Source organism: Cervus canadensis, chromosome 19, assembly GCF_019320065.1.
Source record: "Cervus canadensis isolate Bull #8, Minnesota chromosome 19, ASM1932006v1, whole genome shotgun sequence".
Taxonomy (NCBI): domain Eukaryota; kingdom Metazoa; phylum Chordata; class Mammalia; order Artiodactyla; family Cervidae; genus Cervus; species Cervus canadensis.
This window is the reverse complement of record NC_057404.1, coordinates 30,093,087-30,120,914: the sequence shown is the minus strand read 5'-3', so window position 1 is coordinate 30,120,914 and position 27,828 is coordinate 30,093,087. Positions and strand designations below refer to the sequence as shown.

Sequence of the window (27,828 nt, the reverse complement as noted above, 5' to 3'; positions counted from 1 at the left end):
AACTATACAGTTCAGTGGCACTGAGTACATTTCCATTGCTGTGCGGCTCTCACCATCATCCATCTCCCTAATTTTTCCCTGTCCTAAACCAAAATTCTGACCCCATTAAACACTAAGTCTTCATACCCCCTCTCCATCTCCCAACCCTCATAGACATATTTGACTTAGAACTTGTATTTATTTAATGGGTTCTCAATAATATCACAAACAATTGACTATTTCTTGCCCTCTTTGCAAGGCCAGTCCATAACTATTGCACTGATAGGATCCTAAGAGCCATTATATAAGGTTGATTATCCTAAATGAATGATGTTTCTACTGGAACAATATCAAAGCTGACATAGTCTTGATCAAGTACTTAGCATCAAAACCCAGAGTTTTATTAAACAGTGTATCATAGAAACATCTGTACATCTGTGTAAATTGAGAATATAAAAAAATATGCATAAGCATACCACACACAGTGATTGTACTAAAGGCCTTAATTCATATCTATATATCTATATCATAACCTAATTAGCAAGTTTACCTTTAATTCACCAATTCTTATTGTACACCAGGCACTTGCTAATATATACAAAATGTCTTACATTTAAAAGACTGAATGAAATCAAATAATAAAATGAGACATATTCAAATAACTACGTAGTGAGTGCCAAAGACAACTTAGAAGGACACTGATAGGAAAAGTATAATTAGTAACTAGAAAAATCAATAAAGGCATTATGGATTAGGGCTATTAATCTAAAATTAATATACTACTTATCAACAAATTTAATTGCATGTGAACTTATGAGTCTCCTTCTTACAATATATAAGGATTGAGGAGAATGATTTGTATGCCCCCATTTTCTTAAAAAGATTAATGACTTCCTTTTCTCACTAACTGTCCTTGTAGCATGCAATGATGTTAGCTTTAATTCCATTCACAATGTTCCATGAATGCTGAGATCTTTAACTCTCAAAAAGCCATTAACAATTTTATGTATTTGAAAGTCTTATTTAAGATTTCAGGATTAAGAGGAGAAATTTCTTAAATTAGATCTTCTAATTATCTTTCATTTGCTCTTAATTTTGAGCCTGAACAACTTTCACGCCACAAAATGGAAATGTGAAAGTGCATATACTAAACAAGCCCAGGAAAGCAGTTTTCCCTAGTGGATAGTAGAGGTGGGATATTTTAAAACTGATTCTTTAAACAGTAATTTTGTATTTTCTTCCTTACTGTCCCAATACCTCCCAGAGTTCCTTCTCACCACTATCATTGTCCTCAATGCTAGAAATTAGCCAGGAAGGCATGCATACAATTAATAGTGTCAATCTGTACACTGGGATACAGAAATTCATGTGGACTTTTTTAATCCTTTTAACTTTTGATATCAGTGGTCCCAAACCCAAATCAAGCATGCCCCCACACATTCTGAATTTTAAGATGGTCAAAATGGTTAAATCTATTGTATTGATAAGATTAGGTTAATGTCTCCCAATCTAGAACTATAAAATCCTCAAGGGCTGTCTCTTTCATCTTTGCATCTTCAAAGTAAAGTTCTGAGAACAAAGTATTAAGTTTTCAATAAATATTTATTGAAAGAAACTGTGAATGAATTGATGAATGGATGAATGAATATAGAAAATGCTAACAAAGGAGAAAACAGTAGGCCCCAGAAGAAAAGTAAATGCATAGTTAAGTGCTTGGCTATTTAACGTAGGGTTTTATTAGTCTTAGATTAATCAACTATTGTCAATAATATTTAAATTCTAGATTTCAACATATAAAATAGAATTAAAAGAATTAAAATACAACATTAAATGCTGATGATATGCAAGTCACTACTTTTTTTTCTCAACTATAAGTCTGATACATTCTTCTAGAGAAGAAGTTCTACAGTTCTTATTTTTACTATGCTATTCACAGTTTCTACACAAAGGCAGCAGGATGCCAAACTGCAAATGAGAGGAATTACGCTGTGTGAGAATAAAAGTGGCCGTAAGTGAACACTGTCAGAATCACTCAGCACAAATAGTTCAGGGCAACTTTGTGCACATTTGCTGAGTAATCTAAAACTAACACAACTTTCCAAACCAGCTTTTACTGTAATAAAAACAAGTATTTCCAAATATAGTAGGAGTCCCAAACCTGGAGTCAAGTAATTTAGATATATACAAGGCTTTTCAATCAGGAAAAGAACACATCTCAGAAGACAAAACTTGTGGTCAGAATGAATCTTTCAATTCCAAGATGTTTTCCTCTTTCTGAACCATAATGACAAACTCAGTGTGAGGCATAATTTGACTTTATGACCAGTAAACAAAAAGGAGGGACAAGGTAAGCAGGAAATCTCAGTTAATTGAAAGAACTGAGACAATATACTATTGGGGAAAATGATAATAGTGCCCCTGATCCAGTATCTGAGTCTACATCATCTAGACACATGGACAGATTACTCCCAGGTCCCTTTTGTGGCTAGTTGGGGCCAGGTGATTAGATTTGCTCAATGAGTTGTGAGAGGAAATGAAGTCTCTCACAAGTAAAACATTTATTACTGGGACGAGGCCTCCAGAGATCTCTTTTTACCACAGTAAAAGGCAATGTTTGCAATGGCTGTTGCTTCAACAGCCTGGATATAGAAGGAGGAAACACTTAATGGAACTCCAGCACCTACCACAATAAACATGTAGCCTGAGCAAGAAATAAATCTATATTATAAAGTAACTTGGATCTGGAGGTTATTTGCTCTTTATGTAGCTCAGCTTATCCTTTCTCATACACTCAGGCACTTTACTTTCTCTAGTGATTCTAGGTGTTATATATTGTTTAAAACACACAAATCTATCCTCACATTAATTCTTTTTTCAAAAAAGGGTGATCTGGTAAATATTTCGAGTTAGACTTCACTGTGTAAAGTTTCTGGAAAAACCAAGACAAATCCTTATATTTAATCATTTATACACTATAATCTGGAGGGAAAGCTTTGAAAAAGAGCGAGCCTATTTCTAGAAAGGTTATTTTTAAATGTTTGGACCGTCCTAAGGAAAGTATCAAGTAACTTACTCAGAGAAAAATTAAAGGAAGTCTCTATTTAAATCAGTTTGAAGAAATATAATAAATTTGAATGTCTATCAAATTGTTACAGATATGCTTGACTTCTTGTAACAAATGTAAGCAAAGTCCAATTTCTTCTGACTCATTGATGTTCAAAGAGTTAACACATCCTGCCCTTTCCCTTTCATACTGTATATACCCAAACTGTACAAAAACACTAGCATTCTGGTCTCTTTCACCTATTACCAATTAGGAAATATTTTTCATCATTCAGAGGAACATTCAGCATCTTAAAAATAGAGCTATACCCATCAATAGAATTAAACCTTCTTGAAATACATGAAGTACTCTAGCACCTTCTAAGTATAAATACCTTCTTTTGTGACAAAGTTCCTTTTTGGATATTTCTCATCTGATACTGTCCATCAACATATCAAGAAATATTACCACATTTTAAATCCAGAGTAAGTACTAAATTTTGTTTCTTTTTTGCATCCCTTACAGACAATTGTAGTCTAGACTTAGAGCAAGCATAGGTTGCCTTACAGGTGTTAACTTCATTATACAGAAATAACACAAGAAAGATGAAAAATTAAATTTAAATCTATCCCATTCCCCTCAAAGCATGCAGAATTTATAGTTAAGAGAGCAAGGATCCAAATCTAAATTTTATCTCTGCCACTTACTGTGTTTCTGAGCAGGTTGCTTATCTTCTTACTGCCTTAGTTTCCTCTTTTGCAAAATGTGTTCAATAACAAATTCACTCAGTTCATAATATTGTGAGAATGAAATGTGATAATATATGTGAAGCATTAAGAGTAGTCCCTTTGTTGAAATAAATATTAAAAATACATGTTACTACTATTTTCCTAAAAGGAAAGAATAACTGAGCCATGGATGCATTCTCAAATACATATAATCGCCTGAATTATTTTGGAAGAGGAATATAGAAAATGTATGCTATTTTTCACACATAAAGCTATAATTTCCTAAATATATGTCACTTGTTTCACATATAGCTAAAATTACCTTAAAAAAAAAAAATCCTAGCATCCCTTCCTTATAATGCTAGGAGTTAAATAATACAATTTATGCAAGTTAAATTAACTATTAAACTATAAATTAAAGATTGAGACATTATTGCAAAGTCCTAACAAATAGAGTCATAAAGTGATTTTGATACATTTCATGTGCAAATTCCAGTGTGTCAGTATTTATTTCAACAAATCTTAAATACTTACCTGTGAATTCAGTGAATTCAATGGTTTAACCAAGCTTCTGTCCAATCTTCACAGCTTTTCCCCTATCATGACAATGGTGTAATCCTGACATCTAGTGGACAATCTACATCACTGCAGGTACACTTTTTGAAAATTTATTAAAAAACCTCAAATAAAATAACAAAATCTTATTTTCACATTTGACATTTAAAATTTTAAATCTTGAAAGCATATCTGAGAAGAATAATGATTCTGTGGTGTTACAAGAACAATTATATAAATGCATCAATAGCATGAAAAACGTGATGTAAAAAGAATATGTAAAAGGCCCAACTTTGGGCAACAGTAATAAACAGCGCACACTTATTAATATAAATTCATCTCTATAAAGGGATAATAGAAATCTGATGAGGAAAAATGTTTTGCAATAATTCACTGGCCATAAGTTTTAATGTTGCATCAACTGGAAATCTATTTTAGCATGTTCTTGTCTTTAGACAAAAAAATCAATAGCAATATTGCAATAATAATATAATGTTTTCAATGCAAATGACAGAAAGATGCAATATAAAATAATGTAATGTATCTATATACACAAGTATAAATACACACATAATCATTTTTTAGCATAATAGTAATAAGAAACCCATTACTGTCCTTTTGTAGATACTGATCTACAAAATCTGGCCAAGCCTGGCCTCATGGCTACAACCTCTAACTTCAAGCACAATGGCTTTGCTATCACTCAAGGCTGCCTCAGTAACTTACTGCTTCTTCACATTGCAATCCTCAATGATGACCTAATATTTTCATTTGAAATGTAATTATATAAAATATATATAGATATAAGTGATTTAGTTTTGAGCATTTTTCTCCTATATCCATCAGTAAGTAGGTAGATGGATCTTTTTTAAACAAACACTGTTAAACACTAGAAATCAAAAACACTGCTGAGAAAGGACACATTTGTGACAAAGGGAGCAAAGTTAATGCAAAAGGCAAGCCCTCCCCAGAATTTGTGAGACCTGACGCCTCACAGACCTTCTGGGCTGCAGTTCACTTGTCATCTTTTTCCACCCTAGCTGTATCCTGTGCTATGAGGGAGCTAATACAATTACCTCTAAGACATTTCAGCTCACAAGTCCAAGCTCACACCCTACCCTCCTACACACATCCCATTTCCACCTTCATGTGCAGACTTCTACAGTTTATACCAGGCATCTGGAGTCTCAGTCACCCAGAAAGTGTTAAAGCTTTGGACGGGCATATCACCTTGACCCCCAAGGATCTTACCCTACGTGGAAGGGGAACTAGATTAGGATAGGGCAAAGTAGAATCCACTAAAAGGTCTGAGAGTAGCCCTGGCATAGGTGTGGTTTAAACAGGACATTTTCTAGGTGGCTAGAGGGTGAAGAAATAGTGTGAAATGATGATGTCAGAGGGTGTCCTTGTGATCAGCATTTTTCTTAGTTTGCGTATCACAGGGTCTTGTTCTAGAATAAAAATACCATATTTTCCATGGAAGTAAGGAAGACAGGTTTTAAGGGTTGCTATCCTGCTGTGCTTCTATTTGTCCTGAGAGTCTCAAGTGAAAACTTATCCTCTCTGACTTAAAACAACCATGCAGACCAAGTTTCCCTTCAAAACACAGACTCTTCAATAAGTGGTGCTGGGAAAACTGGAAAGATATATGTAGAAGAATGAAATTAAAACATTCTCTAACACCACATACAAAAATAAACTCAAAATTGATTAAAGACCTACATGTAAGACCAGATACTATAAAACTCCTAGAGTAAAATAGGCAGAGTACACTTTGACATACATTGCAGAAATATCTTTTTGGATCTGCCTCCTAGAGTAATGGAAATAAAAACAAAAATAGACAAATGGAACCTAATTAAATTTAAAAACTTATGCACAGCCAGTGTTTTGCACAATCAGTTGTATCCAACTCTTTGCAACCCATGGACTGTCCACGGAATTCTCCAGCCAAGAATACTGGGATGAGTTGCCATTCCCTTCTTCAGGGGATCTTCCCAATCCAGGGATCGAACCCGAGTCTCCTGTATTGCAGGCAGATTCTTCACCCTCTGAGCTACCAGGGAAGGAAACCATAGACAAAACGAAAAAGCAACCTACAGACTGCGACAAAATATTTGCATATGATGATATGGACAAGGGATTATTTTCCCAAACATACAAAGAGTTCATACGGATGGCCAAGAGGCACATAAAAAGATGCTCAATGTCACTAATTATTAGAGAAACACATATCAAAACCACAATGAGGTACCATCACATACTGGTCAGAATGGCCATCATTAAAAAGTCTACAAATAGTAATTGCCAGAGAAGGTGTGGAGAAAAGGAAAGCCTCCTACACTGTAGGTGGTAATGTAGGTTGGTACAGCCACAGTGGAAAATTGTATGGAGGTTCCTCAGAAAATTAAAATAGAAATACCATATGACACATCAATTCCACTCCCGGGCATATATCCAGAGAAAATTTCAAATCAAAAAGATATATGCACGCCAATATTTATAGCAGCACTATTTATGATAGCCAAGACATGAAAGCAACCTAAAGTTTTCCATTGACAGATAAATGAATAAAGAAGATGTGGTGTGTGTGTTTGTGTGTGTGCATACATACATGTAATAGAATATTACTCAGCCATAAAAAATTAAATAATGCCATTTGCAGCAACATGGATATACCTTGGGATTATCATGTTAAGTGAATGAAGTAAGTCAGATAGAGAAAGACAAATATCATATGATATCACTTATATGAATACTCTTAAAAAAATGACATAAATGAACTTATTTACAAAACAGAAAAGGACCCACAGACATAGAATACAAACTTACGGTTACCAAAGGAGAAAGTGATACAGAGGAGATGAGTTAGGCATTCTGGACTAACATATTCCCAATGCTATATGTAAAGTGTATAAATAAGGATCTACTGTAGAGTACAGTAAACTACATTCAATATGTTGTAATAATCTATAATGGAAAAAATCTGAAAAAGTATATGTGTGTGTGTGTGTGTATCTGAATCACCTTGCTATATACCTGAAACTAACATTATTTTGTAAATTAACTATATTTCAATTTTTAAAAATGGTTTAAAAAAAGAAACACAACAAAAATATGAGGTGTCTATTCTTCAGTCTCTTTTCATTTTGCAAGAGGCATGAACATGCCAGTAATATATGGGATTATTTTATTATACACAAGCATAGATATATACTTACCATGCTGTTCATTTTTGAAGATGATGAACTTGCTCTTTGCTTCCTTAGACTATTAACTTCTTCTACATTTCCATCTTTTGGTTTCAAAATCATCCTGCTACTCCCTGCAGTCCCTTCTGATGAGGATCGCAGTCGCCTCTCTATAAATCTTCCTTCACGGTATGGACTGAGGCTACTGGCAAGAACTATTTAAACATAAATAAATAAAAATTAATATAAATGCTTAAAAGTAGTTTTTATGAAAGTTCCACTGAAAGCAAAAGGGAAACTCTTAGTGCCATTCAATAATTCTCAACCACAGAGAACTTCTTGAATTAGTAGTGGTAGTTTACTTAATCATGTAAATCATTTTGTAGCCCCCATATTTTGGAGTCATCCTTGACTTCTTTATACCTCACATAAATCGTATTAACAAGTCCTGTACTTATCACCTTAAAATCATATACAGAATCTGATCATTTCTCACTGTCTCCCCCACTAACATGCTGGCACAAACTCCATCAGTGCTTGTCTTGCTTACTGCAGTACTTCTAAACAGTCTCTGGTGTCTGCCTAGTCCTACATGCCTCTCCCTGATCAACACACAATCTGTTTTCTACATGATAATCAGAATGATACACTTAAGTGAGACTGATCACGATAATTCCTCTAGTCAGAAAGCTGGTATGCTTCCAATGGGGCTACTGAGTTCCTCACGATATGACCCTACTCTCCTCATTGGTCACTTGTTAATCATATCTATCATATCTATATCCTCATCTTCTACTACCCCCCACTCCTGGACCTCTCACTGTTTCTAGAACATTGCAAGCATGCTCCAGCCTCAGATCCTCACTCCATAGCCTTTGAAACTGATATACTTTTCTCAAATGTCTCTATGGCTTACTCCCTAATTTTTTCCAATATGTTACTTTGAGTAATACCTATTCACTATACTTAAAAATGGAAACTAAAACAAGAAACTATCAGAAAGAGAAATTAGGAACGATAACAATTACATCTACAATTGCATCAAAATAATAAAATACCCAGGAATAAAATTAACCCAGGAGGTGAAAAACATATACACTGAAAACTATAAAAGACACTGATGAAAGAAAATTATAAAAATAAAAATAGAGTTGTTTTATGTTCAGAAACTGGAAGAACTGATATTTTTAAAATGTCTGTACTACCCAAAGGGACCTATAGATTTGATGTAATTCCCTATCAAAAACCATGATGACATTTTTCACAATCCTAAAATTTGTACGGAACCACAGATGACTCCAGATAGCCAAAGCAATCTTGAGAAAGAAAAACAAAGCTGGAGACATTACAAGTCTTGATTTCAAACTATGTTACAAAGCTATAGTAATCAAAACAGTATGGAATTGGCATAGAAACAGACAGTTTAATGGATCAGAACAGAGAGCAAAGAAATAAAGCCATTCATATATGACAACTAATTTTTGACAAACAGCCCAATCATATATAATGAGGGAAAAAAAGACAGTCTCTTCAACAGAAAATGTTGGGGAAAATGGACAGTCATGTGCAAAAAGATGAAACTGGAATCTTACACCATACGCCAAAATCAATTCAAAATTTATTAATGACTTGAAAGTTAAGACCAGAAACTGCAAACCTCCTAGAAGTAAACATGGGAATAAGCTCTTTGACATTGATCTTGATAATGATGCTTTGGATTAGATATCAAAAACAAAGAAAATAAAAGCAAAAACAGACAAGTAGGAATATTTCAAACAAAAAAGTTTCTGCACAGAAAAGCAAATAATCAAGAAAAAAAGAAAAAGAAACAAAGACAACCAATTGGATGGGAGAAAATATGTGCAAATCATACATCCTATAAGGGTTAATAGTCAAATACACAAGAAAATCATATAACTTAATAACAACAAAAAAATAGGCAAAGAACAAAAGTAAACATTTTTTTCCCAAATAAGACATACAAATAGCCAACAGGTACATGAATAAAAGAGCTCAACATCCCTAATCATCTGTGAAATGCACATCAAAACCACAATGAGATATTACCTCATTTTTGTTAAGATGGCTATTATCAAAAAGTCAAAAAGAGAACAAGTGTTTTTGAGGAAGTGGAAAAAAGGGAACCCTTGTGCACTGTTGGTGGGAATATAAACTGGTGCAGTCACTCTGGAAAACTGTATGGAGGTTCTTCAAGAAATTAAAAATAGAGCTACCATATGAGCCAGCAACCCTACTTCTGGTAATCTACCTCCAGTCAACAAAATCATGATCACAGAGAGATCTCTATACTCCCATGCTCACAGCAGCATTATGCACAAATGACCGATACTGCATGGTGTCACTTGTATATGGAATCTTTTTGTAAGAGCTGAACTCAAAGAAACAGCAGAAAAGTGGCTGTCGGGGGATAGGAAGTGGGAGAAACAGAGAAAGACTGGCAAAAGAGTACAGACTTTCAATTATAAGATAAAGATCTGAGGATCTTAATAACTTGAGGGAGGGGATCCTTTCACAATGTACACATATATCAAAAAAATAATTTCGTTCACTTTAAACACATAATTTGTCAATTATACCTCAATAAAGCTAAAAAAAATGCAAACTACAATCCCACTCCCCACATCCTAATCTTTTATTCTGCCTTAAACCCATCCTCAGATGTTATCACCATCTGACATTTATTTATTTCTATGTTAACTGAGTATTCCCACTGCAAAGTAAGCTTCATGAAGGGAAGAGTTCGTTTTGTTCATTTCTATATCATGAATGCCTAAAAACAGTACCAAAACAAATATTTGTAAATGAATGAAACTGATTTGTTCAGGCTCACCTATGGGTTTAAAGACTTTTGGCTAGGACCTATTAACCCAACATATGCTTGTTCTGTTTAGAAAATTTTTAATCTAATAAATAAAGGTTAAATTGCCAGAGAGCTAACATCTCATTCACAATTCTGATATGAATGTACACCTAACACATTCAGATATTTGTTACTTTTTAAAACATATTTCATAATAAATACAGAATAACTCTAGTGTTATGAAATTAAGCAACTCTTTCTTCTGCAAAATACATTTGTTTAAATGTCTTTAAGAGCTTTAAAATTCCAAATTATAAAATCTTTATGAACAGTAGATGAATATCTACCATTGATGCAAATGAAAGGTAGTATGAAACCAACTTTTCCTTTTTTACATTACCAGCTTATTTGCCTATATCTTTCTATTTTACAAGCTATAGATAATATGAATAATCACCTAATATCCAGGAACAGGTATCATGGTGTCAAATTCAGTGAAATTAATTTAATGTATTAAGTGGCTTGGAATTAGGATCTCAGTCAACAGATTAATAGCCAGCAAGATAATTGTTAGTCATTACCTAGTTTCCATAAAGATAATATTTACTTTATTCAGTTTGACATTGAGGTATAACTCATCATTTCTAAATAAGAATTAACCAGGATAATTACACTTTTACCCTTTTGCATGTTATTTCTTTTAAGAACTGCCTACATTCCAATCTGAGGTCCACCATTTGCTAAGAGTATGATTTCATAAAGTTATTTAACTTAATCCTAAACTTTAGTTACTAAATTCCACATAAATTTTTGGTTATTATTAAATAAAACAATGCATGCAAACTGCTTATCACATTTTGGGGCACAACAGTATCATCACTATCATGCTTATAATTATATTATAGTTAAAGAATTAAGCAAGTATCACCAAAAATACAAACAAGGCTACCAAGATCAAAAATTGAAAAAAGTAGGCAGATGTGTAAAAATGATCTTGTATCTAATGTGAAGCAACTGGAAAATTAATTCATGCCTTTAAAACTTTAGAATTGCTATATTCATGGAGAGACTAAAGAAGTCAGATAAGCTTATAATTCCTGATATTATATAATACATAACTTCACTGATCACAAATTTTATTTAACATTTTAATATTATTCCTAATGTTTTCAAAAGAGGCTGGGTCATGATATGTACTACAACCTAGTCATTAAGAATCTGATCTTTGGATTTAAATAGTTTAATGTGACTATGCCACTAGCCAGTTGTATAATCCCTCAGTCTCAGTTTTCTTACATGTAAAATGGGGAACATACTAGTTAGTACCTATCTCATAGGAATTATATCATAAACAATGACTCATGAACTTAGTGGCTTTGGACACATTACTTAACCTATCTGTGCTCCCAATTATCTTGCCTGTACAGTCAGTTACAATAATAGTAATGATTTCAATCACTTCCAGATTGAATAAATTAATGTATTCAAAAAGACAGAAGAGTAAATGGGACATATTATTGCGAGAACAGTAAATGGACTTATTGTTGAAAGAGCTATTAGTGTGAATGAAAGTGAAAGTGAAGTCGGTCAGTCTTGTCTGACTCTTTATGACCCCCTGGATTGTAGCCCACGGAATTTTCCAAGCAAGAGTATTGGAGTGGGTTGCCATTTCCTTCTCCAGGGGATCTTCCTGACCCAGGGATCAAACCCGGGTCTCTGGCATTGCAGGCAGAGCCTTTACCTCTGTGCCACCAGGGAAGTCCTACTAATGTGAATAGTAGCAGCAAAAGCAGCAGCAGTAGTGGTAGTTGTAGTAATCACGGTGGAGAAAAAAGAATAAAAAATAATGAATACAGCCCATCAACAATTCTCTTGAACTGAAAAACAAAGTTTTTCAGTTAAATAACAGACTGCTTTAAATCAACCTTCCCTCTCACTTTTTTGTGCCAAAACATGGATCCTATTTAATAATAAAAAGCTTTGCTAAAATACAAAATAAAATTTATACAAATTTATTTTATAATGGTTATTATTTAAGATATACCAATATTCTATCATGAACTATAAAAGATACTCGTTATTTTAAATAAAACCATATTGTAAATGAAATTAATTTCCTTCCACTTTCTTCTGAGGCACAGAATCTGAATAGCACAACTAAGCAAAATGAGTAATCTGGCTGAATTACATTTCAGCATGATACAAATGAAGTAAGTTTAAGTACAGAAATGATTTAAAGCAAATTATAAACAGGAAAGAATATTAGAGAGTGAAAACTAAGGAAAACATAGTTTCCATTCATGAGATGGAATAAGAAAACTGACTATAAGGAAAATTATAATTCATATCATTTATTATACAGAGAAAATCAGCATACCTTTGGCAGGATTTGCATCATATCCATATGAAGTTTTGTTTAAAACATGATGATCACCAGAAGAGGGTATTATCCTTGAATCTGAAATAGGATGGATCCCTTTCACACGTTCAGCTATTGCTTTATGGTGCTCATAAAATCCAAATTTCCTTGGGGAGCTTGTTGCCAACATCGTCTCACCATTTTGTATTACCATATGCTCTTCTCTTGTATCAGTTGAGAGGTGAGTCTCTGAGTCACTCCCATTCATAACAGGTAGTTCAGTGATTTGCAATAACACTTCCTTCTGATTAGCAGCAGAGGTTTCCGGGAAAGAATTAGATTCAGTGCTACATCGACCTTCTAATCTGTATTTCCCAGGAGACACAATTGCACAGGGAACGGTTCCCCTAAGGTCTCTTGTGGTCTTTGTAACAGCAGCAGGATTGGGAGAAATCTGAGAGGTAGAATCATTGTGGCCAAGGTTGTCACAGTGGGATGCCATACTTCCACTTTTAGGAAATGCATCCGCTTCAGACACAGAATCTTCAGTCAAGGCTAAGAACTCTGAAGGTGTCTGAGCTGTAGTAAGATCAGCAGAAAGCAATGGAGATTGTAAAGAGCTACCTGCCCGTTCTGTTACATCCACAGAACAAGTTGGAGAAGCTCTTATTAATACAGGTTCCCGTTCTTGGTACTGTGTAATTTCCAATGAGAATTCAGATTGTTGTACCAATGAAATAGATTGGCTCTGTGGAACTGGCTTAGAAAATTTATAGTGAGATGAGAAAGATTTAGTAAGAAGCTTCTTTGTTGACTGCTTAACAGAACCGCGAGTCTGTTCTTCTGTGAACCCAGAATCATCCCCCTCACTTTTCCCAGAACTTAGGCAATTTATGAAGACATTCTTGTTAGTCGAGTGTTCCTTTTCCCTTTCAAAATCCTCTGTCAAAGATCTTGTTATCTTCTTATTTCGGGAAGTGCTAAAACCAACAGAATGTCTTCCCCTGGCTTTAGTATGTTCTTCCAAACTCAGTTTTTGCATACTGCTCTGACCAGGTTGAGCACCATTTGAAATACTAAGGTTCTGGTTGGTAGGTTCTTGCTTAGGTTCACTCCCCTTCTTATGATGAAAGCTGATGGACGGAGTACGGAAGAGGCTTCTGCGTTTACCTGTACTACCTGAGCTTGAGTTAGTGCTGGAAGGAGAGGAACTGTGGACACCGACCGTATTACTGGAGGAGGGTGAAGAAGGAAGGGAATCGTGTTTTCTGCTAATACTCCTTCTGAAAATTGGCAACCGGGAGACCAGAGTAGATCGTCTTGATCCAGAGTCCCCCATTGGGACTCCAAGGCTTGTGCTGCGATAGCTAACTTAGTAACCTGAGAAAAGTTAAAACAAACAGAATAAATTAAAATAATTCAATTATAAATATGACATTTTAAAACAAAATATTGTTTTCTCATTCGTGACACAAAATTTGTGCTATACTAAAATAACAAATATTACAATTCTGATACTTAAGAAATTCTCTGAATCTCTTTGCAGCAAAATATCCAGTAATTTGTAGGGAAATTATATACTGGTGCAAAAACTTCAAGATGACCAAGAATAATTAAAGTCTATTCAAAAGAGGACTGTATCAGAAGACCTAAGAACATTATTCAAGACCCAGCCTTACTGCTCACACTGGTTCTGTGATTTGGTAAATTGTTTATTATTAACTTTTTATGTTTCTTTATTTAGATTTAGTAGGCATGTGACAGGCATGATCACTGTCTTCTGAGTAAAATCCCCCACCACTGCCTGTTGGCCAGCACCAGATGAACCACAGGACTCAACAAGTAACTGACCCAAGCTTAACAGAATCACAGACCAGACTAAAGCATGACTTGATCCTAGAATCTCCACTCAAAGAAAAACCAACTGAGACATAGTCTTCCTCTTGGAGTTTGATTTAGGGAGTTTAGAGATAATCAGTCCACTGGCAGAGGAAAATAAACCACATCATAAAGGATCTAAAGAAGAGTTATACACAAGATAAAGTTATGAGGAAACCACAGTTATGAGTTAAAGAAAAGATGAATTTTTGAAAGTTAATTCAACTGGTAATCCTGAGTGAGCCTACATGCAGAGAAAAGTAAAAACACAGAAAATGTATAAACAAGATTAATGTCAGAGTACTGATGATGAAGACAAAAAAGAAGAGGAAGGAAAGGTGGCCGCTGCAGTTTATTAACTGTCATGCACCAAGTACTTGAAATAGATTATCTTTTTTTAATGCTTATAACTACAGAAGTAGCTCTTACTCTGGTCAATTTACAGCTGAAAGGTAAATTGCCTACATCACTCAGCTGATAAGTAGTAAAGCAGGACTAGAAAGCGAAGCTGGATCTAACCACAGGGTCAGTTCATAATCAGCGTGATATACACTGCTTTCATGAAAGTAAAAAGCCAAGAGCTTACGCTGCAGAAGGCCTGCATGTCCCTACTTCAGAAATTCCTAGTTGTATGGTAGATCTTTCTCTGACAGTGACTACTATTTTTCTTCACTACTATTTTTCTTTCCTTTTCATAACGTGACATTATGTGGTTTCTATTTTGTTTTGTTTTGATGTGATTCTAAATTTCAGTTAATTCCTTAACCATAATGTGCACACCCCCGCTTTGTCAATTTGAATCATATTGTTTCGCTTTGCTGTTTATTGCAACCAAAACTAACAATAATAAATACTACATAAAATGACAAGCCCTCCACTTTATCATCCTTACAGATACGAAACTGACCAAGTACACACTTTCATGGCCTTGAAGAACTGCATGAAAAAAACAGAAAGTATGTTCTTTGTCAGATATTCATTCTTAAATACTTGATATCTTGTTCTAAATGATATAAAATCAAGTTGCCCTCCATGATTTTTATTGGATGGTCTTTAACTGCACTCACTAAATGTGAATTTAACTCAAACTATGTGCGAACTGCTTCTAAAACATTTAAGTATTCTCGCAAGGCTTTGGCTCTTGAAAGCTTAAAATACAAAGATTTTCATTTGCAAGGTCTTCAACAAATTAAAACTATCTCACTGTCCTCTCAGCTTATATATTCCGAAATGGATGCAAAAAATAATATAATTTTTTTTACATTTTCACTGTTAATAATGCTGTAATGAATATCATTCTCAGCTGTGTTTTTTTATTTATATGCAAGATTTATTTCCATTCAATGCCCAGTGAATAACTTTGCTCTAATTAGAGCATTATCAACCATAATGATTTGCAGCTGGTGGTGAACCTAGGGATTTCAATGCTTTAGTGTCAAGATATTTAACCATTATGTTTCAAATATCTTCAGAATTCATATATATTAAAATGTTTCTAAATCTTTTTTCAGTAATTCTTGCAGTTCTATCAGCAATTAAAAATAAAAGAGTGAATAAATCCCATATCTCTTAGGCAAGTATTCAAATGATTTATTTAATAATGAAAAACTTTCAGAAAAAAAGAATTACAACAAATACACCTCTTTTTAAATTCTTAATGAAAATAACCAGACTTAATTTCTTTAAGTAAAAACATCATAGACATATAGAGATATTTATACACTGAATGGGATGACATGGAGGAGATATAAAATATATTAGAGATAAAAATCCCTTATGTTTCACTTTATTTGCTGATAGTCGCTTAAATGAAGTTCTTCATTCCAGCTAAATTGGAGAAAGACAAAACTATCTGTAAGGTTGGGATTATCCATACTCTTTAGAAAGACTCTTTAAAGTCTGGATGCCATCTATGTCTCCAGATTCATTATTACCCTCCTCATATTTCATTCTCCAACTGCACTGATTACCACTTGCCATTTTCTGTTCACTTTCACCATCAAGACATTAGCAGATGTGGGTCCATCTACTTCCAATGTCAGTTGAGCAACTCTGATAGTAAAATTTCTATTTCTACAACATGGTCCCTCCCAGAATGTCGTCTCTGATCCCCACCTTGTGCTATCTTTCATTCTGGACTTAGTACTTATCCTAAATGCATCCTCAAGGTTAAACTTTCATAGCAAACATCTGCTTATTTATCTGACTTTACTATTTTACCTTAGGTTTCTTAATGGCAAAGGCCACTTCTGCTCCGAGACCCCAGTACCTAATACACAATCAATGCCTACAGAGTAAATGGATGTCAAAAAGCGAAATTTTAACTTGAACACATCAGTATCTCAAATACAAACAAGCATATTTTCTCTCTCACTACCAAAAATAAATGCTACAATTTGAGTTTAATTATGTTGAATTCCAACTTTCAGAGTCATGAATTAATCTGAAAGCCTTTCAAACTGTAAAATAAATGATCTACATTTTGCTTACATTTGAAGATAATGCTAACAAGCTGAATAACACATCATCAAATCAAGTTTGACTTTTCATGAAAGATAAATACAACAAAGACAAATGCATGGTACTTTTATTTTTACTATAAATTTACTACAATTATAACTATTTTAATTCTTTAGCAAATCTTGCACATATTTTCGATGTTTTTATAAATTTCCAAATCAGACAAAATGTATTTTCTCAATTCTCATCTAATTTGTCTTAGCTTAGAAGTCATAGTCACTTTGATCATAACAGGTATAAAAAATATATAGGTTGAATTAGACCTGCTCATTGTCCAAGGACCTTTATTATCATAACATTTTCTTTGAAAATACAAATTCTTCATGAAAGATTGTCTTCTAAATGTACTTCTAAAGCTGTCTAAATAAACAAGTTACCCTGATATAGAAACACCACCTCCAAAAATGCAGACTGACTATATTAAAAGTGGTATGAAACTCAGTTCTACATCCACTGAAGAAATAATATCCTTTGTTCTTGAGCACCACAATTTAGCAAAAAGCTCCCAGAAAGTACTTTATTCAGTGATCTCTACAACCTTAGCAAATACTATTATTATCCTTAATAGAACACAACTTAAATGGTTGATCTATTCCAAATAAACTGGAGCTAAATTTCTTATTTGGCATGGTTGAGAAGAAAGTGAATTCCATTTCAAGAGGTTATATAAAGCATTAATATGTTACCTATTTAAAATGAGAGTTAAAGCAAAATACATTAAAAAATAAGATATCCTGAAAAATTATACCTTTCTTCCATAATTCCAAAGGCATTAACCAAAGACATAAAATAACCTTGTAAGTTTTAACAGCTATCACCTTGGAACCCGGGTGCCATATGCACAAACAGGTATGCCTGTCTGTGCAAGTAAAAGAAACAGAACAAAATACCCTTCATCTTTTTTTTCCTGTAATTCTCTGTTTTCCTAGAATTTAGACAGTCCTAATATTATTCAACTATGAGCCAATGATGATGAAGGGACCCAAAGTCCACATCTGAGATAATACCGAGTATCCTTTTCCTCTCTCCCAAACTAGTAGTATATGACTGCAAAAACAAGACTACACAAACAAAGAACGTTCTATACAGACGTGTGATCAGCATATCAAAATGGGTTTCTAATCCAAAGTCTGCCACTTACTAGTAGTGAGAACTAGAACACAGATAATGATGATTGTACAGTGATTCGTCTTCAAGGACGGAAGGTGTAACAACAGAAAAACACATAACACTCTGCTTGGTACAGAGTAAATCTGGACTTTCTTTTTTTAATGAAATGCATCCAAGCAAGTGGTACCTGACAGTACAGCAGACAGAGTAATTATGAAAATGAGCTACTCATCAAAATCTACCCCAATTACTCAATTTAAAAAACCATCTAAAAATCCAGGGGGAGGTGTATAAATTGAAGTCAGTATTCTTACCCCTTGTGATACACCTTCCTAAAGTATACATTTTTATTACAATTTAAAAATAAAACCAATATTTGAAATGTGTGTGGGGAATGTTACATAAGTACGATCCCAGCTCTAACTTTTCTCAAAAAGGATATCAGAAAATAACCAGGTAGAGCCTAAATGACCACACTGAAAAGAAATCAATGATACATGGTGAAAATGGAAAAAAAGAATATTCACACAAGTCAAATACTCACTAGGCAATAACTTTCAACATTAAGAAAACAACGACAGAAAACAAATCATACATAAATATATCAAAGGACACATCAATTTTCACCAAAATTAAATATATAATAGCTGAAATAAATGTCCAAGTCAATCTTATCTAATGATGTTATTTTGGTGCACATTTAAATGAGGCCTGATAGGTGTTATGGCTTAGCTGGAAAGGCCTCCAGCTCAGATTTTATCACAAAGTTCATGTAATTTACATCTCAATCTCTTTTTTTCCTTAATTGAAGTTAGAGTTGATTTGCAATATTGTGTTAGTTTCCGGTGTACAGCAAAGTAACGCAAAGAAACTCACACTTCTGTATACATTATTACAAGATACTAAATTATTACAAGATACTGAATATTGTTCCCAATGTTTTACAGTAGGTCTCTATCTATTTTATATATAGTAGTATATATCTGTTAATCTCATATTCCTAATTTTACTTTAACTATGGTGTAATCTATTTTTAAATGTAGTTCTAAAATGTTTATTATTTTTTTTAATGAATGGGGAACTAATGCAGGTTTCTGTAACACATAAATCCTCATACACATGAACAAGGGCCACTACAACCAGCAGGTTTGGTGAGGACAATACAAGATACATTGAAAGGATGACCGATCAGAACCAAGTGGGTTATTTGACTGGTCACAGGGAAGAGAATGAGAATGTCAGCCAAAGATAGCAAGAGTTAGAAATGGTAGAACTGACTGAATATGTTTAATTAGCGATTTATTAAATTTGCATATAATTTAGCCACTTGAATACAGCAGTAAGTCATTTTCAACAATAAACAAGAAAAATAACGCAAACAAGCAATTGCTTACATCAGAAATGCTTGTTTATATCAAAATGATTCGATGCTAAAAATAGCATGTGAGCAGAGATAGATTGCCCCTAATTGGACCTATAAATCAATATCCTAGGTAGAAAGTGGTGCTCAGTTACATAGTAATAGAAACTGTTACAATAGGGAAGGAGAATACATTTCAAAGAGATTATTCTAGCAGGATTTAGGGAAGCAGATGTGTTCCTTGTCTGAATTAATAGTAGGACAGGGACCATAATACATATTTAGAAAGACATGTTATCTTGAAACCTAGCCAGATATAATCTTAATTCTTCATCACCCAGAAGAGACAACAGAGAGAGAAGAGAAACATACAGAGAAAGAATAGATATTGACCAGAGATTAGACAGAATTTAGTAGTGAAAGAAGAAAAAACTCTAAGTCATATCTACAAATGATCCAGGTTTAAGTAAATAATGAGCCTATATTGATACTTAATGCTACAGTTTATGTTCTGAGATTTATACACAATTTTTGAATGTGTACTGTTAAGAAAGCAGACTCTCATGCAAGAATATCTCAATCTGAATTCAGCACTACATACAAGAGCTGTGGGACTTTAGAGCGATTTTAAAAGTCATTTAAACTCCCTGAGGCTTCATGATGATAATAACTGCAATTGTCCTAAAGATTTTGTGATAATCTAATAAGCAACACCAAAAAAAGCACTTAGAACAGGGTCTAGGATATGATAAATGTTTAATAACTACAAATTATCAAGAAAAATTAACCATACTTATATTATTTCACAGTCAAATATATTTTAATTTAGCTTAAAATCTCCCCAACCTCTCTCAGCTGGAAGTTCTAATTCTGTCTACCAGTAGACACTTTCATTTCTAGTCAAGACAGAAAGGAAGGTCAGAGGCCAGAATACCCATATGTCAATGGACTTGTGGCTTGGAATTAACACACACATACATACACACACACACACACACACACACACACACACAATTGAGTTCAATTATTTAGTATTATTTTTTTCATTTTCAACAAGATAATCTAGACTTAAGCAAATAATTGACAATATTATGAATTTTCAAAGACTGCCTCAGATTCTGAAAGTGATTCTCTAAAACTGAACTTGATAAATTTGCTGAGCAATGACAATGTCATAATAAATATGCAACTTTAAAGAGGAGAGCACACATCTAAAAGTATATATGCTTGCTAATAAAGAAAATTTTATTCTTATTTCTAACACTGGAGAATGAAATTTGGTCTTAAAATATTATTTTGGGAAAAAATTACTTACAATCTCCTAGATTAGGTTTCCTAGAAGCAGAGCCTAAGCAAGGAATTCTTGTTCAAGCAAATCACTAGAGAATTACTCTCAGCAGAAGGTAAGGAAAGAAAGCATGAGAGGTCAGGGGTAAAGCTAATCAAGGATGTGGCTGACAATGGCATCTAGCTTGAGATGAACTGTATGGAACCGGGAACACTTACTGACACCTTGACACAGTGGCAGGTCTTTTGGCCTTTTGTATCCTATGCTAGTCAACCAATTGTAGATCTCTCTAAGGACTGGGGAAAATATTTGAAACATATAAAACAGGTAAAGAATTGTTATCTGGAATATTTAAAGAATTCTTATAAATCAGTAAGAAAAAGACAATTCAAACAGAAAAATAAATGGGCACAGAATATGAACATGCAATCACAAAAGAAATAGAAATTATATATATATTCACTATAAAAATACATATAAAAACATATTCAAACTCATTCGTAAGTACAGAATATAGAATGAGCTCCTACAAGCCAGTAAGAAACAGACAGCACTTGGGAAAAAAAGGTAGCAAATGATATAGATAGGAATTTCATGAAAGAGGAAACGCAAAGCACTAATCAACATATGAACAGATATTCAACTCCATTATTAATCAAGAAAACCACAGATACTATTTCTCACCCATAACATTTTAATACTAAATAATATAAAATTTGAATGAAAGAAGTAGTATTTATAGACACTTAAAAAGGAGTCCAAATTAAGATCATTGTAGAAAATTATGAGTCAAATTAACAAGCTAAGTAATTTCACTTCTTAGCATTTACTCGAGAATAATACTCACATATCTGCACAAAGAAACATAAGAAAACATGTATAGAAACATCCAATATGCATTAATAATAGCTAAAAATAAATGTCCAGTAATAGGAGACTTAAAAAATAACATATAGTACTATCTACTCCACAGTATAATAGCCAAGAGCTAAACATATAAGGTAAAAGATATGATCTGACAAAAAAACTCCCAAGGCATTTAGTTAATAAAATCTAGTACTTAAGTGATATGCCATATACATTTTATGTAAATAACAAACATATTATGAAAATTTCTAGACAATAAATATTCTATAGATTCATATGTATGTAAATGCATAGGAAAAAATCTGGAAGGATGTACTTCAAAGTGTAAACCAGAATTATCCCTGAAGAGTGCCTCTGTATGGTGGTTATCATCAGTGGGCCATTAATGTAACATGTATTATGAAGTTTTAACAACGAAAATGAATTCATGAATTACTGATGCTTTTATAGTTAAAATTTACAAAATTCAATTTGAAACTGTATAAAAATATATGGCCTATCAAACTTTCATAATGCTAAAGGGTATAGGAATGTAAATGTGTTTAATTCAAAAGGTATAAAAAATTAATAATAATAGCTGCCTCTGAAACAGAATGAACATGTAGAAAATGATTTTTATAAAAATAATTTGACAATGTTGTGAAGTAATTAGCCTCCAACTAATAAAAATTTTAAAAAAAGAAATTAAAAAAATAATAACTTGACCAAATGTGACATACACAAAAATCAACTCTGAGAGTTTACTAATTTAATCAAATATTTTATATTTAACACCAAGTATTTAAATAAATGAGACCTCCCAAAGTACTAAGAATTCCTACATTAATATAAAGACTTTGTATTTTTCATGAACCTATATTTTTAACACTGAAATTATATTTTATGTGACAATCAGTCCAAAGTGTATATTTATAAATTGAAATTTACTTTTCTAAAACTTTAAATTCTATTTCATTTCACATATGGAAAACTACTTCTATCCTTTTAAAAAAAACTCATTATTCCTTTACCATCTGATAATTAATATAAATGTTGTCAGTGATAGTTCAGATACAAATGATTTGTTCTAGGCCTTAGATAATCTTCTTAATGTTTCAGTATTTTCATAATACAAATAGTAAACCACCACAGATTATACAGCTGGCTAATAAATCTGAGTTATATGACTTGGAAACATGTGACATTATGACTTTTTCTCATTAATAATAAATTAATGCTATTATAAAATTCTTTCCAAGGCTAGGAAAAGAACCATATAAATTATATATATATATACATATATATATATATATATAAAGTGGTTTATATTTCCTTGGATCACATGCATGCTTCAATTAGACTTAAAAATAGCTTATTTGCTTTCTAAATATTAAAATAAGTGGATTTGCTTCATATTTTAATTTTTTTACTAGAAAAGTAATGGCCAAGTTCATAACAACCTGCAGTTGTGTAAATGTACCAGCAGAGGGTGGGAAAGATCTTTCTTGTCTCTAATGAAGTCTTTTTTTTTTTTTTTTTTTTCCCCTCTCTTTTAACTTTCAAAACCAATTTAAGGTTTATTGGGCAGGTAACTACAAAAATATCACCAAGTATTTTATGTAAGTGAAAAAGTCTCCAAGTGTGCTTTCAAATTAAATCTTTTTTCAAACAATTACTATCATCCAAACGGTGGGATAACAGGGCAGCTGTAGCACTAGGAGGCCAGTGTTGGCATAAATCCTTTTTGGAGGTCATCAGTAGCCCGACATAAGGCCAAACAACTGACAGAGAGGGAGCACAGCCCCACCCCTCAGCAGACAACTGAGTTAACTGTTTACTGACTTGGAAGTCCCTTGGACTGCAAGGAGACCCAACCAGCCCATCCTGAAGGAGATCAGTCCTGGGTGTTCACTGGAAAGACTGATACTGAAGCTGAAACTCCAATACTTTGGCCACCTCATGCGAAGACTTCATTGGAGAAGACCCTGATGCTGGGAGGGATTGGGGGCAGGAGGAGAAGGGGACGACAGAGGATGAGATGGCTGGATGGCATCACCAACTCAATGGACATGGGTTTGAGTAAACTCCGGGAGTTGGTGATGGACAGGGAGGCCTGGCTTGCTGCGATTCATGGGGTCGCAAAGGGTCAGACACGACTGAGTGACTGAACTGAACTGAACTGAACTGACAATGGCCCTGTCCACCAGAGCAAGATTCAGTTTTCCCCGCAACCAGCCCTTCCCATCAGGAAGAAAGAACTATAATCCCATAGCCTCCAGAACAAAGACCACATCGCAGAAAGATAACCAAAATGATCACATGGATCACAGCTCTGTGTAACTCAAGGAAGTTATGAGCCACGCTGTGCAAGGCCATCCAAGACCAACAGGTGGAGAGGTCTGACAAAATGTGGTCCATTGGAGAAAGGAATGCCAAGCCACCTCAGTACTCTTGCCTCGAGAACCCAATGAAGAGTATGAAAAGGCAAAGAAGATATGTCACAGGAAGAAGCACCCCCAAGGTCAGAAGATGCACAATATGATACTAAGGAGGAGCAGAGAGCAATTACTAATAGCTCCAGAAAGAATGAAGCAGCTGGACCAAAGCAGATATGTCGCTCATTTGTGGATGTGTCTGGTGGTAAAAATGAAGTCCGATGACGTAAAGAGCAATACTGCATATGAACCTGGAATGTTAGGTCTGTGAATTAAGGTAAATTAGACATGGTGAAGCAAGAGATGGCAAAAGTGAGTATCAACATTTTAGGAATCACTGAATTAAAATGAACTGGAAGGAGCAAAATTAATTCAAAATTATATATACTACAGTGGGCAAAAAACCTTAGAAGAAGTGGAATAGCCCTCAGAGTCAACAAAAGAGTCTAAAATAGTCAACAAAAGAGTCAACAAAAAAGTCTCAAAAAGGACAGAATGATCTAGGTTTATTTCCAAGGTAAACCATTCAACATCACAGTAATCCAAGTCTATGTCCCAACCACTAATGCCAAAGAAGCTGAGGTTGAACAGTTCCATGAAGATGTACAACGCCTTCTAGAACTAACACCAAAAACAGATGTTCTGTTCATCGTAGGGGATTGGAATGCAAAAGTAGAAAGTCAAGAGATACCTGGAGTAACAGGCAAGTTTGGCCTTGGAGGACAAAATGAAGCTTCAGAAAAAAGGCTACCAGCGTTTTGTCACAAGAACACATTGGTCATAGCAAACATGTTTTTTTAACAACACACTCTACACATGGACAACTCTACACATGACAACTCTACACATGGACATCATCAAGTGTATGTGTGTGTTAGTCGCTCAGTCGTGTCTGACTCTTTGCGACCCCATGGATTGTAGCCCTCCAGGCTCCTCTGTCTGTCATCAACTGATAAACACCAAAATCACACTAATTATATTCTTTGCAGCCAAAGATGGGGAAAGTTTTATATAGTCAGCAAAAACAAGACCTGGAGCAGACGGTGGCTCAGATCATCAAGTACTTACTACAAAATTCAGACTTAAATTCAAGAAAGCATGGAAAACCACTAGGCCATCCAGGGGTGACCTAAATCAAATGACCTTATAATTATACAGTGGAAGTGATGAATACATTCAAGTGATAAGATCTCGTAGATAGACTGTGTGAAGAACTATGGAGGTTTGTAACATTGTACAGGAGGTGATAACCAAAACCATAACCAAGAAAAAGAAATGAAAGAAGGTAAAGTGGTAGCCTGAGGAGGCCTTACAAATAGTTGAGAAAAGAAGAGAAGTAAAAGGCAAAGGAGAAAGGGAAAGATAAACCCAACTGATGTACAGGTCCAGAGAATAGCAAAGTGAGATAAGAAAGCCTTCTTAAGTGAACAACGCAAAGAAAGAGAGGAAAACAGCAGAATGTCAAAGACTACAGATCTCTTGGAAAAAATCAGAGATACCAAGGGACCATTTCATGCAATGATTAGCAAAATAAAGGACAGAAACATCAAGGACTTAACAGAAGCAGAAGATGTTAAGAAATGGTGGCAAGAAAACACAGAAGTCCGCAAAAAAAAAATGTCCTAATGACTCAGATAAACACAATGTTGAGGCCACTCACCTAGAGCCAGACATCCTGGAATGCAAAGTCAAGTGGTTCTCAGGAAGCATTTTTACAAACAAACCTAGTAGAGATGATGGACTACTAGCTGACCTATTTAAAGTCCTAAAAGATGATGCTGTTACAAGTCCTGCACCATATTCCAGCCAAAGATGGAGAAGCTTTATACACTCAGCAAAAACAAGACTGGGAGCTGACTGTGGATCAGATCATGAACTCCTTATTGCCAAATTCAGACTTAAATTGAAGAAAGTAGGAAAACCACTAGACCATTCAGGTATGACCTAAATCAAATCGCTTATGATTATACAGTGGAAGTGACAAATAGATTCACGAGATTAGAACTGATAGCCTGAAGAACTATGGATGGAGGTTCGTGACATTGTACAGGGGGCAGTGATCAAGACCATCCCCAAGAAAAAGAAATGCAAAAAGGCAAAATGGTTGTCTGAGGAGGGCTTTCAAATAGCTGAGAAAAGAAAAGGTAAAGGCAAAGGAGAAAGGGAAAGATATACCCATCTGAACTCAGAGTTCCAAAGAATAGCAAGGAAAGTAAAGAAAGCCTTCCTCAGTGATCACTGCAAAGGAATAGAGGAAAACAACAGAATGGAAGAGACTAGAGATCTCTTCAAGAAAATTAGAGATACCAAGGGAACATTTCATGCAAAGATGGACTCAGTAAAGGGCAGAAATGGTATGAACCTAACAGAAGCAGAAGATATTAAGATAAGGTGGCAAGAATACACAGAAGAACTATACAGAAAAGATCTTCATGACCCAGATAACCACAATGGTGTGATCACTCACCTGGAGACAGACAACCTGGAATGCAAAGTCAAGTGGGCCTTAGGAAACATCAGCACAAACAAAGCTAGTGGAAGTGATGGAATTCCAGTTGAACTATTTCAAATCCTAAAAGATGATGCTATGAAAGAGCTACATTCAATATGCCAACAAATTTGGAAACTCAGCAGTGGCCACAGGACTGGAAAAGGTCAGTTTTCATTCCAATCCCAAAAAAAGGCAATGCCAAAGAATGTTCAAACTACCTCACAATTGCATTCATCTCACACGCTGGTAAAGTAATGCTCAAAATTCTCCAAGCCAGGCTTCAACAGTACATGAACTGTGAACTTCCAGATGTTCAAGCTGGATTTAGAAAAGGCAGAGGAACCAGAGATCAAATTGCCAACATCCATTGGATCATCGAAAAAGCAAGAGAGTTCCAGAAAAACATCTACTTTTGCTTTATTGACTAGGCCAAAGCCTTTGACTGTGTGGATCACAGCAAACTGTAAAAAATTCTTAAACAGATGGGAATACCAGACCACCTGACCTGCCTCCAGAGAAATCTGTATACAAGTCAAGAAGCAACCATTTGAACTGGACATGGAACAATATACTGGTTCCAAATCGGGAAAGGAGTATATCAAGGCTGTATATTGTCACCCTGCTTATTGAACTTATATGCAGAGCACATCATGCAAGTATGCCAGGCTGGATGAAGCAGAAGCTGGAATCAAGACTGCCGGGAGAAATATCAATAACCTCAGATACGCAGATGACACCACCCTTATGGCAGAAAGCGAAGAAGAACTAAAGAGCCTCTTGATGAAAGTGAAAGAGGAGAATGAAAATGTTGGCTTAAAACTCAACATTCAGAAAAATAAGATCGTGGCATCCAGTCCCATCACTTCATGGCAGACAGATGGGGAAACAAAGGAAACAGTGAGAGACTTTATTTACTTGGCTCTAAAATCACTGCATATGGTGACTGGAACCATGAAATTAAAAGACAGTTGCTCCTTGGAAGAAAAGCTATGACCAACCTAGACAGCATATTAAAAAGCAGAGACATTAATTTACCAACAAAGGTCTGTCTAGTCAAAGCTATGGGTTTTCCAGTAGTCATTTATGGATGTGGGAGTTGGACTACAAAGAAAGCTGAGCACCGAAGATTTGAAGTTTTTGAACTGTGGTGTTGGAGAAGACTCTTGAGAGTCCCTGAGACTGCAAGGAAATCCAACCAGTCCATCCTAAAGGAAATCAGTCCTG

General features: G+C 34.5%; 1 protein-coding gene across 5 annotated transcripts in view; it reads right to left on the bottom strand.

Moving 5' to 3' along the window:
- CCSER1 (coiled-coil serine rich protein 1) overlaps window positions 1-27,828 on the bottom strand; it is a 1,404,567-nt gene that overhangs the window by 1,233,149 nt on the left and 143,590 nt on the right. For all 5 annotated transcript variants that reach the window (XM_043438592.1, XM_043438589.1, XM_043438594.1 and 2 more), the window contains 2 exons: window positions 12,695-14,056; window positions 7,527-7,711 (listed from right to left, as the gene is read on the bottom strand). In XM_043438592.1, coding sequence (XP_043294527.1) covers window positions 7,527-7,711; window positions 12,695-14,015 — 1,506 coding nt within the window. In that variant the 5' untranslated portion in view covers window positions 14,016-14,056. The remainder of the gene's footprint in view (window positions 1-7,526; window positions 7,712-12,694; window positions 14,057-27,828) is intronic.